Here is a 12,760-nt window from a genome sequence, read left to right on the forward strand (position 1 = left end):
TACTATAAACTTTAAAACCAATTGTTGATTTAAGAAATTGGTGCCACTGCACCTTTCCCTCTCAAAAGAAGTACCAGTAAATTTGAAAGTATAATCTAACTATTTTAATGATGATTCCCCCAAACTAAAAAAAAAAAAAAAGTAAAGCATACTATGTTTAAATTATATTTTCAAGGGCTGGGGTAGTAGCTCAGTGACAGAGTATTTACCCAGCATGTGTGAGGCCTTGGGTTCAATCCCTGGTACCACAAAATAATAATAATAATAATATACTAGCTAAATTATATTTTCAATAATATATATAAACAGTAGTACCAGTATTCACACAAAATTCTGGTTGCTATTCTACACATGTATACTGATAATAAAACTATCTGAGAAGCTGAGCAACTAAACCTATAACATTTGAAAATTCTTAGGGCAAAATCCAGTTGTTTATGACTCCCTTCACATTACTTCACTTGATTCTTATGTAACTAATCTTCCTTTGTAAAATTAGGGTTAAGATATTTCATCAATCTCCTCTCTTTATATTTTACAAAGTCAAAATAAATCCAATTATTTTAATTGATCTTAAACATTCAGTTTTTTAAACATGACATCTATATTTTATATATTGTCACCATATGACATAAACATGCAAGACTTGCATTCACCTAATACAATTGATAAATTATAAAATAATTTTTAATGTACTTACTTGAAATAAAAGAATATGCCAAGTGAGATAAGAAGTGATGCAATAGATAATCCATGTCCAATTATGGTCAGGTAAAACAAGTTCAGTGCAGTCTATGATTTATGTGAATAAAAAATTAGACAGATATCAATATATATAAGCATATATATTCCTACATGTGTAGAAGCTCAAATTCAATTGAATAGATTTTGTTCTTGAAAGCAGGTGATCTAATAGTCTGACAATGATTGCTTGCAAGCCAATAGGTACTTACATGCATCTAGAATAATGAATATCTATATAAATGTATCAAGGAACTTATCAAAATTTATAAATGATATGCATCTTTATTTACAAAGCTAGAAACCATATTTAAATCTATAAAGTAATACTTCTATTGATTTAGGTCACATAGAACATGAAACTAGCATTTTATATTTAAAATCAAATGCTACTAGGTGATTTGATTTATTCAGACTTAAATGCCAGAAAAGCTTTCTTTCCCCACTGGGTCTCTTTTTTTTTCATTGATAAATTTGAGGTTGAGAGGCAATTTTTAATATGGCAGCTTATGAGATATTTTGATCGATACAAACACTTTTGAAAAAAAAATTTCATGGTGTTTATTTTTTATTTTTTCTTCCTTTTCTGTTTTCCATTTACTTTAACCTACCATCTTATATTTTATTCTTATGATTCTCTTCAAACACTTTTGGAATAAGCAGGGAGTACATGACCTAAATATAATGATAGGTGGCAGCTGTCGAGTGCTTATTATATTCTACTCTTCTAAATGTTTTCCTTGCACTAAGTAAAGTCTTGTGAAAGCAATAAGGGGAAATCTATTGTTATCTAACTTTGTACTTTTGGGGACTGAGTCAAAGAGCCAGTAAATGGCTTTCCCAAGGTCATTCAGCAGGCAAAGGGCAGAAAAAGAAAAGAGATATCAGGATTTGCTGTTTATTCAGAGTGACAAGTTGTTTTTATACAACATGCCAGTATAAATATATTTAGGCACTTTCTATAAAGTTTTTTATTATGACAAACTGGAATTAACTTTGATTTTAATGCATAGTGTTCAAAGTGAGAGCCTAAGTGAGGGTGGACTACTAGTCAGTCAGAAGGAAGGTCTCACTGAGGGACACAGGACTGCTTGAACCATGCTGGGCTTCTCCTGTTTACTTACAATTTTTGAGGTAATTCTAGAATTTCTCCCCAAATGAGAACCCAACCCCCACATTTTTTTACACTTTTAAGGTATGTTTTCTTTGGAAAACTTGAAACCCCAATACTGAGACATTGACTTGTAAATACACTATTACCTAACAGTACCCTTTCCTCAGGGTAATGACAGAATCAATAATAATTCATTCCACAGATATTTTTTTCACTGTTCTTCTCAAAATTTATTATGAAATGGCTTTATAATGCAGTGGAACACTGACTAAAGTTTCTCCAATGTTCTATTAAACAATTGTTTAGACTGCCAGTGTGAATTTCAGTTCATGACCATCACATACCTTGACTTTTTCGTGTGTATTAACATTACACTGGGTATAATTTGTCCAGGTTCGGTTGCTTGCTGGATGTCTGAACCAGTTTCCATCTTGGTCACAAATCTTTGTGACTTTTTCTTTAAAGTTGAATAGTAAAAAAAAGAAAGCAACAATTTAATTAACCTATTATTAGATAGGTATCAAGGAGATTTGTATATAAGTTTCTGCTTTTACCTGAAGGATCAAAGTCCTGAAAGTAATCGGGGCAGTGTTGCATTGACTCAGTTCCTGCTGCAACATCATTCCAGCATAGCCAACCATCCCAGGTTCTGTTGCAGTAAATGCCTGAAAGGGGAAATATAATGGGAGATAACTAGCTCATGTCTTCGGGTATAACTAGGAACACGAAGACATGAAGTCTCCAGCATGGTTTCTCACTGATGTGGAAAAAAGCTTATGTACAGAAAATGAACATACATGAATTTCATAGCAATTATTTGACTTTTTCAACAAGTAATTATAGGAAAAACTAACTTTTAAAGGAGCTTTAGAAATAAGTGTGTTTGTGAGTATGAAATCAAAAAAACATACTATTTTAGAATTGTATTCTTGGGGAAAGTATTTCTTGAAGCAAACAAATGAATCTATTCAATATTTCTGCTTCACCATTTTAACTCTGAAAAGTACTTATTTAGGCCCTTCTTCCAAATCTAGCTTTTCCTTCCTTGTCTTTTCAAATGGAGCAGAATGCTTATTGATGTCACATTTCTCTCCGTTGTGAAGAGGAAGAATCTCTTACATTAAAAATAAATAGATATTTTTAAAGACACAGAAAAATCAACTGGTCAATTTTCCCATGTTATAACATTATGTAATCCAAAAAAGAGATTTTTTTTGAATTGTCAGATAGAGGTGGTCCCCGGAATGCTGCATTAATTTTAACATTAACATGTTTGCACAGAAACATAAGATGTTTGCAAAGAGATCTTGGAATTAATCTAGCCCCCATGAGAGTATAAAAATTCTGATGGCCTGAATGTCTAAATGATAGCAATTCGTAAGAAAAGCCATTTGGATAACCACAGACCACAGTTCTCTCTTCTGTTATTTTTAAATAGTTTGCAAGCATATAATACCACGTGAATATATTTTATAGAATATAAATTTTTTTTCTATATAATTTTAGAAATCATCTCAAATGTGCCAATGACACTGCTGCAGGAATCTATCTAATTAACTTCAATACTTTCAATATCTGTATAGCTTCAATACAGGAAGCATGAAAGGTCTAGAATTTTGTTGTGTTTGATGGCATCTGAGTAAGATATGAGTAAGTTTTCCAATGAGAAAGTTTCTGTGGCCAAATAGATTTTGAAAATACAAAGATAGAAGAAAGACACTTCTTTATTCCAAGACTTTCTATTTTTCATGGATTACAGAATGCACTGTGAAGCCCTAAGAAGATGTATTAGGCAGTGAACTTGGATTCATTATCTGACATAATCATATAATTTGTCATTGGCATATTTTAAAACATACTCTTTAGTGACAAGTATAAAAAGAATATTGGTGCAGCTATAATATCCCAATACTTCTGCAAAGATTAATACATTATGTTGTTCAGTTAAATTGAATCTAAAAGTTGCTCAACATGAAAAAATGCCTTTTTTCTTAAGCAAATTAATTTGACAATTATAAATATTCATATTTTACTTTTAACATTTCATTCATATGTAAATACAATCTATTAGAACATCAAAATGTTGGAATCTTTGTTTCCCCTGATGGTTTTTAAAAAATTGGATCATCTAAATAGACTATATTTTGATTTGTTCCACTGTGAGTTTCACATTTTATATTTTGGAAATAACCCTTATGGCTGTCAGAAAAAATAAAGGGCCTGTTTTTGTTGTCTAATTATGGCAACTATATTTCTGTTACTTATCTTTATAGCTTCAGATCTAGACAAATGCCTGTTGCTTATTAGTCCCTCTGTGAGTTACCAAAACAACAAAAGACTATCCTAAAGGAAACAAGAGCACTTAGACTTCATTAAATTTGCTAGCAAATGTACTATGCAAAGCATGAGTATTATTAAAGAAAAACCAAAAAACTTCTGTATTCATCATTTTATTATGCAAGTTACTATCAGGTTGCAAAAAAAAAAGACACAAATTACATGAACTAAAGGTGAATTGTCATTGACTTGAGACTTGTGTCATTGCATTAATATTAATACATATTTGATATTTTAAATATATTTAAACCATAAAAAGTGGTTCTAAAAAGATCATTCACATATTTTTATTAGATTTTTCTAAAAAAATGTATTGCAGGGCTGGGGTTGTAGTTCAGTGGAAGAGCACTTGCCTCGCATGCATAAGGCAATGTGTTCAATCCTTAGTGCTACATAAATAAATAAAATAAAGGTATTGTGTCCATCTGAAACTAAAAAACATATTTAAAAAGAATGTATTGCAAAAATATTTTCATAAATAAATAGTTAAAAGTGCATATATACCAGAAAACAAGCAACAAACTCAATTCAATGATAGATGCAAAGAGCCTAGAATGACATAACAGGGAAATTTTCTTTTAAATTCATCAAATGCATTTAGAATTAAATAGTCATGGTTACCTTCTGCTTGTTGAATGGGGTCCTGCATAATTTTTTGGTAACATTCATACTGAGCTGTCATGATTTTATTTCTAGTAACCCCCAACTGAATTAAGTCATCAGAGAGTTCTTCTTCAACTTCTGCTGTGACAAGAATCTAAGGAATTAAAACAACAACAATGTCAAAATTGTGAAAATATTTTTGTAGTATATAAAAGAGCAAGTACAGTGATGTTCTGAATGATAAACAGCCTCTCTGGGAGGAAAGCCCCAATTTTTAGTGTTAGTCACTTTCTTTGGAATTTATATTTCTACCATGTCCAGTTTCAAACAATCAAGATGGCACCAATGGCAGAGCTGGGAGGCAGAGTTGGCTTTGCAGAGCCTGTGGTAGCTGACTGCAGGACAGCCTAAACATGTGTTCTGAAATATACACAGAGCTATATTCAAAATCCCTCCAATTTTACCTGTTCTGTGAATGCCGGCAAGATATATTCCCCCTATCTCCCAAACCTCAGCTTCTTATTGTAAGAGAGGATAAAGAGCATCAATTTAATAGAAGGACGTACCTAGCACATGGAAAATATTCAATATTTGTTGCTAGTTGTTATATTTTTCACAATCAAACTATTGGAAAGTTAATTTATAATATTGGTAAATAGAGTTTTTAACTGAATATATATCAGTAAAAGACTTGAACTATATATAATATATATATATATACACATATATATATATTTTATATAGACATATCGATATTTTTCCAATTCAGTAGAACTTTATTTAAAGAGACACTAAAAATAGTAAAATCTAGCAAAGTGGAAATTATAATATTCTCTCACTGGGTGGCATCATTCAAGTTTCACCATCACCTGGCCACTGTTTCTCATTCACTCTTTCACTCTTTTTAAAATTCGTTGAGTTGTCTTACTTTAATTGTTGTTAATAAAACTGCTATAATACGCACAGTTTTGCTATAGAAGCAACAAACGGAAATTCAGAACAGCAAGCCAATACACTTAGAAGTTCCACATAATTTTATTTTTGCAATGCTGTGGATCAAATCCAGAGTCTCACAAATAATAGACATTATACTAATTATACTAGACTGGTCTAATATATTGGAAGACTACAGCTCTACCACTGAGCTATATTCCCAGCTGGAGACAATATTTTTAAAAGCCACAGAACTCATTCTTCTCAAGAAGTCTGTAGAAATTGCATAGATCGATATCATTTTTATTCCTTCTTGAAATAAAAATCAGGCTTATACATTGTCTGTGGTCAAATTATAAAGAAAAGGTCACAATGCCCTAAATTACAATAATCAGATCAGTACTCTGTTACAGAATTGCCTGCAGATCACCAGTGTTGGCCTGGGTAGCTCACTGGCAAGCTCAATGGAAGGTGTGAGCTGAGGAAACAGGTGTCCTTTCTCTTGAATTCTAGTAAGATAACATCTGAGAAGTGCAGAATTTAGAAAGCTCCTAGACTTGAGAGTGTTTTGAAATGTAAATGCTTTTTTCCTCATTGAGATTTTCCATATTTTTCTTGAGTTACTTTAAGTCTTTGTAAGGTTTGTTTGGAAACACTACAGAAAATTTTTTGTTGGCACATAATTAGATGAGATTATGTATCTTGATTTTTCATACATACAAAGAGAAAAGAGCTGAGTCATTGTTTTAATTTGAGGTAGATAAAAATATAAATAAAACATTTCTATAAATGAAAAAAAATATATGAAGTCTACGGGTCTTTTAGGAGAGCAATTGATTTTTTGTCATCTTTTGTATACCACCACCTCTGACCCCACATCCTCAGCACATGTATTGAAAGGTACACAAGAGTATGCACACACACACATGCACACAAACACAACCTGCCTCAAATAGCACTGAAGATTGCTAATTTGAGTGAATGGAAGAGGAAAATAAAATACAATGCATGGTTCTGAATTATTTCAATCATTATTTCAATCAATTGGTAGAATGAAGAGAAATCAATGAACTGGAATATGCTTTTTAAAAGTTCTAACTCAGAATCCACAAATCTGACTAAAAGTAATTCATCTGCTATGCACAACCTTACTGTATACAACCATTCCATTTTTTTCCCCCCTGGTATTTTACACATTTGTAACATTGGTCTTCCAAACTCTTCCTCTTTGCCCCAGGGCTGAATCATTCTTTATCTGTCATTAAGACTAGTAGAACACATGGAAAGGGAAGAAATAATTGCTCTACTGATTGGGTGGAAAATGAAAATAATTTATGCATCAAATAATAACTTTAATTTCACTATTGAACTTTGTTAATTATAAATATGTTAGAAGTAAAATAGATCAATCAGAGGAACTTGTACTTACCATAAAACAAGGCAAGAAAAACAGAAAATACAGGACACACTTTTTCTCCATTATCAGAGTCCAGAAGCAATATGCTATGTAATATAAATCAAACTACAAATAGACAATTAAAGAAACAAAATTCATCAATATTTATTAAATAAACATAGAGGGTTCTCAAAAGAAGATTTACTTTATAGCTGTGCAGTAATTTTACTTTGATTTGATTAATAGTTTTGTGTATTACAAATGTTTAAGAATATCATGATTTAAAGTACTAAGAAGCTTAATTAAATACATTTTTTCTTAATTTAAAAAACTTACAATCAGGAAAACTTCTTACATATATATTTTTGAGTGATTAAAAGATCTTGCTTTCTTTATTTTGACCAAATTGGAATAAAATTAGTGAAGTATCAAAATACAGAATTTCAAGTGAAAACCATAACATAAATTTTGATAGCACATTTTATTTTAAAGTTTACCTTTATTTTCTATAAACATTGGTCTAATTTATAATTTACTGGCTTTATTCATCTAAGGATGAAATTTGTTTTTGAAAATCAACATCCATATGTCATTAAAATATCCTTATAGTTAGTAGCAATTATTCTTCATTATAGAAAACTAATTCTTTTTAAATCAGAAAATAGAAGTTTTCCTAAGTCATCTACATTATTGAAATAAGATTACAGTATATGGACAATATCAAATGAAAATATTTGTAATGGTAGGGACAATTATGAGCTAATGAAAAATGACCTTTCAAATCCCACCCACTAGCTTACTTCTCAGGAGACAGACATTGCTGGGGGATGGTTCCCAATGTTTACTCTTCACAAGATCTAGGAGCAACATACTAGTTTTTTTTTTTTTTTTTTTAATGAAACATGAATTGTCATGATATAGCCATGGACTACACTATTCGTTGATCCAAATATGTAAAACTATTTTCAAAATTGACAAAATTTCCTTAGTAGAAATTTGACATTCAACTATCAGCTTAGATTTAATTCTGTTAAGAAACTTGTCATAAATTTTATTACAAAGCTAAAATCAAAATAAGAAATTTAAAAACCTTTTCCATGTGGTCATGTTTTATTATTTGTATCACATGCTGTGTGTGTACAATGTTAATTACAACATATAACCTATGCCATTAGTCACCCACCAAGACTCACCTGAAGCAGCTTTTCTTGTTAATTGTAGCAATTTCCAAATTTTGTACTCTTCTATCAGCTATCCTTAGTTTTTATTATTATGTTATCTTAAAAAAATAACCAAAAAATCAGGCAACATTTTATTAATCTCAAATATTTAAAAAGAGTGAAATAATATATGAAAAACTATAAACCAAAGTTTATGCAATGCAATAATTGATGAGTTGTTGTTTTAGTTTTTATTACATTTTACCATGAGAAAAATCTAATTTCCCAATACTTACATACACAGTTGTCTCCAGATTCAAATCACATTTTCTCTTGAATTGTATTCAACATTTTCTTGAAGACTTTCTTAAATCCAAGGGTCATGACCTAAAATATTGATTAATTTTATAATAATTTACTAGTATGTTAATGAGCCAAATTTATTCCTTGATAAATCAAATACTTCAAAGTGAATACTACTAAAATGATATTGTATTAACCTGTTCCAATTTCTAAAAATGTTTTATAATATATTTGCATTACTATAAAATAACATGTTCACTTCAAGTAATTAATATTTCAGTATGAATTATAGATATATAATAAAAATCCATGGATCTATAAATGTACATATTTCTATAGGTAAATGATTTTAAGCCTGGTTATGCTCTTTTCACACAAAAATTATCAAATTTTAACATTTACATTTTTTCGTTTTTCATAGAATTACTAAAATATTTTCCTCAGGAATTTATAACTTAGGAAAATGTATCTATATTAATTGTATTTATATCCATTTTTCAATGATCCTACATAATATTGTCTTTAAAAATAAGTTTTGTTATATATATAATTTTCTTAGTAGAGTTTTAATTATCACTCCATATTAACAAAAATGCTAAAGAAAGGAGGATTTTTTTTTGGTTTTGGTTTTTGCATACTTTTTATTAAAGAGAGTTGAAGGTAGTTAGAAATAGTATTACTCCCAACATTCTCAGCATGTCAGTGATAACATATTAGGACTTTTTGTAAAAGAATTATAAATTAAAGCTATTTAAAATCCTTGATTAAATTCCACTCTTAAATGTGGGTTTTCAGCTGGAACTAAGGAATCATATTGAACACCTCAATTTTATGATCATTAAAACTTGAATTCTGTCATGACATCTTGGCAGTTTCTGACTTATGGTCTATTTTCAGCTATGTTCTATTTCTCTTGCAATATAACCAAATAATCTGAGAAGTTATCCATCATTATTTGCTAGATTAACATAAAAATATACTTTATATGTTCTGTATTCAAAATTTATTTCTCTTATATATATATTCACAGATATATTTTATTTTAAACTTATTATTTTAAAAAGTGTGACATTCTTTATAATTATTCATATTAAAACTATAAGTTATTCCATATAAAAGTATGTGTATTTAAATATTATATTAAATATAAATATTATTTAAATATTGAATAAGACAAACAAATATTACTATTTGGAAATCATGTTTTACAAATCAGAACTAAATTACCTTTAATTTGTACATGGGCTCAAAAAAATTAAAGGAGAAAATATTTAAAAATTAATTTGGAAGTCTCCCAAACCCAACATATTTCAGAAAATTTTATCCATATTTGAGAGAATTTTTGTCGCCTACCTATTAGATTTTAAAATCAGTGTTCCAAAATATCTTAGTGAAATATGTCTTGGTTACTTGTCATCCTGGCTCTAATACTTGAAAAGGAAGTTATCAACTCACAATGTATATATTATACAAATGGTTTAACATATATATAGCTTTCTTTCTTCACCCTGTTCCCTAATAATCTGGAATATGTGCTGCTAGGAGCAAGGTTGTATTTTGTACTGTGTGCTGCATTTCTTATCAACAGGGCATATCTATAGTCTGGGGTTTATCAATGGTAGAACAGCAAATTTGGGTGATATTCATTCACACAGAGAGTGAACACCTGTATTCTCCAGAAGATTCATCAACGTCCAGTTCCCTAGGTGATGCTAACCTATTCTCTCTACTCATCTATTCTAAAAAGGATCTATCAAAGTTTCCCTTCTAGCAGACACCCTTAGTGAGTGAGTGGTCATTAAGAAGGACTCTCCTCTTTCACCAAGGGCTCTCTAGGCCAATTTTGTATGGATCATGACTGGGCATGTGGATGATGCCACTGCAAATTAGCTAAAATTCAACTCAGACTGAATCTCATGTTAGTTAGTAGAAATAATGCCAAGATTATTCTCAGAAGTATGTTTAACTGTTTTCCTAGGTTTAAGTCATTGGTTCTTTTCATAATTCTGCTAAATGGTTCATTCTGTAAATGGTTCTGTCTTCTACTTTAGCTTATTGCAAATTTATCTTTGCTAGAATACATTTGATATTAACTAACTAAAGCTGATAAACAAATGGTTCTCAATCACTTTTCACTTTCAGATGTTAAATTATTTACTGCAATTTAACTGCATGTTACCACATGATATCCAGTAGTTTTCATTTCATTTTTGGAAGAAGCCAAGTGAATAATGAAAAGAAGTCATTAAGTGATTTAGTCTGCTGGTAGACTTTTCCAAGGGGACTAACATTTATTTAGTATGAAAAGAACTTTTCAGAACTGAGGAAATTCTGATTTATATTCCTACATGAAATTGTAATCATAGTGGTACTAGGAGTAATTACTTTTTATCATGCTAGCACTAGTCTCATGGATCCTGTAAGTTTTATTTTTTAATTTTCCCTTCCCAAATTTAATAAGTGAAACAGTTGGTTCTACTGCAAAACATGAGATCGGTTTGTTTATTGTATAAACAGAATAATACATATATATTATTATTTGTAAACAAAATTTTCCCCCAAATCTTCAACATTAACATTTAAAAAAATATTTATTTCATCACAAAAACAACTTTGAGAAATGAAAAATATCTCAAAAATGAAATAACTTTTGAACTAAACTGCCTAGGACTGGGGAAGTAGCTCAGTAGTAGCATGCTCATTAACATGCACAAGGCCCATCCCTAGCAGAGGGAAGGAGGGGGAAAAGAGAGAATGAGTTGATATAGAGCTGCCTAGGAACTTTTTTAAACTTACCATTTCTTCAAACTACCATGATTCACTCTACTAGGCTATTTTTTTTTCATGGATTTACTTTTTAAATTCAGAAGTTTTAAGAGGGTAATCATTCTTAGCTTACTATAGTGTATGTTTTATGTTTTATTCTACACAAATGTTTTATTCTACACAAAAACAATTAGTTGGTGTGATACTAATTTATCAGAAGACAAAAACATAAATTTTGTACATGCATACCAAAATATACTTTTAATTATTTTTCTTGATAATAATTCTTATCTTTAGTTGCTACCTAATCCTCATATTTAAAAGTATGTTCACTCTAAGATTAAGAGAAAGAAAAGGTTCATCTTCCATTCTTCCATTTCTGAAACGTCTTAGATTTTTATAGGCCCGAAGCCATATTCTTTTTTTCACATATTTATCCATTTACCATAAACTTAGCCAACAGAAGCATTTCCCACACGTATCTAGTTTACCATAGTAGCCTGAATTTTTGTGTAAGCAAAGATGAGCATGCCTTCCCTTACTTATGGCTTATTATACAAGCTGCAATTCTCCTGAATCAAAATAAAGGATAAACAGTCTTTTCTGATCTCAGTAATCCACACCTGCATTGCAAATGGAAATTTCTTCTGTCTACACAATCTATCATAGATTGTATCTCTGAAGAAAAAAAAAAGTCAGGGTGCAGAAACCTGGTTACCTTTCATTTTCTTCTCAATGTTTATTTTTGGCAAAACCTCATTCTTTGTAATAGAATTATTATTGCAAGTTACTAACTGACTTTACTTTTAATAAAGTCTGAAAAGTAAATGCCAGTCTAAGGTTTTAATGCTTCAGTCAAACACCGCATGCAGCGCCACTCACACTTTCAACAAAAGCAAAATAAAAAGAAGCTTCTCTTTTTAAAGATCTGTTACTTATAGAAACAAAACAAAACCAAAAAACTAAAACTATATTTCTTTTGTTTTATGTTATTTGAGACATATTATTTTAGGCTAAATGATTGTTCCTCAAAATGTGAATTCATGGGTCACTTGAATCATAATCACCACCAAAACTTGCTGAAAAATGTTAGAATGGCCAGACCAAAACCTCTCTGAATTAGAATATTTAGGAGAAAAACTTAGGAGTCCACATTTTTACTATGTTTCCAAGGAAATTCTTGGCCCGTCAGATTTGAAACCTATAACATGAATGCATCATCCTTACTGGGTCATGCTGAAACCTGAATGTACTTATAATTATTTGTCAGTAGGGACTGGCCAGACCATTTTTAAAAGGAATATCTAGTAAGAATCCAGCAAAATATTCTGCAATGCTCCCAGGCATGACTACTATCCTAGAACTCCCAGAGCAAGTTATTTAAATATATATTTGAAAACACAATCA

At 30.3% G+C, this 12,760-nt stretch overlaps 1 protein-coding gene and 1 long non-coding RNA gene across 3 annotated transcripts in view; one reads left to right on the top strand and one right to left on the bottom strand.

The window, feature by feature from the left end:
• The window catches only part of LOC144365583 (uncharacterized), a 411,011-nt gene that overhangs the window by 326,282 nt on the left and 71,969 nt on the right, over window positions 1–12,760 (top strand). The window lies entirely within an intron of this gene.
• The window catches only part of Calcrl (calcitonin receptor like receptor), a 100,736-nt gene that overhangs the window by 34,074 nt on the left and 53,902 nt on the right, over window positions 1–12,760 (bottom strand). For both annotated transcript variants that reach the window (XM_021725777.3, XM_005324393.5), the window contains 7 exons: window positions 8,581–8,671; window positions 8,318–8,403; window positions 7,158–7,250; window positions 4,814–4,949; window positions 2,410–2,520; window positions 2,200–2,312; window positions 701–792 (listed from right to left, as the gene is read on the bottom strand). In XM_021725777.3, the coding sequence (XP_021581452.1) occupies window positions 701–792; window positions 2,200–2,312; window positions 2,410–2,520; window positions 4,814–4,949; window positions 7,158–7,208 (503 nt within the window). In that variant the 5' untranslated portion in view covers window positions 7,209–7,250; window positions 8,318–8,403; window positions 8,581–8,671. The remainder of the gene's footprint in view (window positions 1–700; window positions 793–2,199; window positions 2,313–2,409; window positions 2,521–4,813; window positions 4,950–7,157; window positions 7,251–8,317; window positions 8,404–8,580; window positions 8,672–12,760) is intronic.

This window comes from Ictidomys tridecemlineatus, chromosome 7 (assembly GCF_052094955.1).
Source record: "Ictidomys tridecemlineatus isolate mIctTri1 chromosome 7, mIctTri1.hap1, whole genome shotgun sequence".
Classification (NCBI taxonomy): Eukaryota; Metazoa; Chordata; class Mammalia; order Rodentia; family Sciuridae; genus Ictidomys; species Ictidomys tridecemlineatus.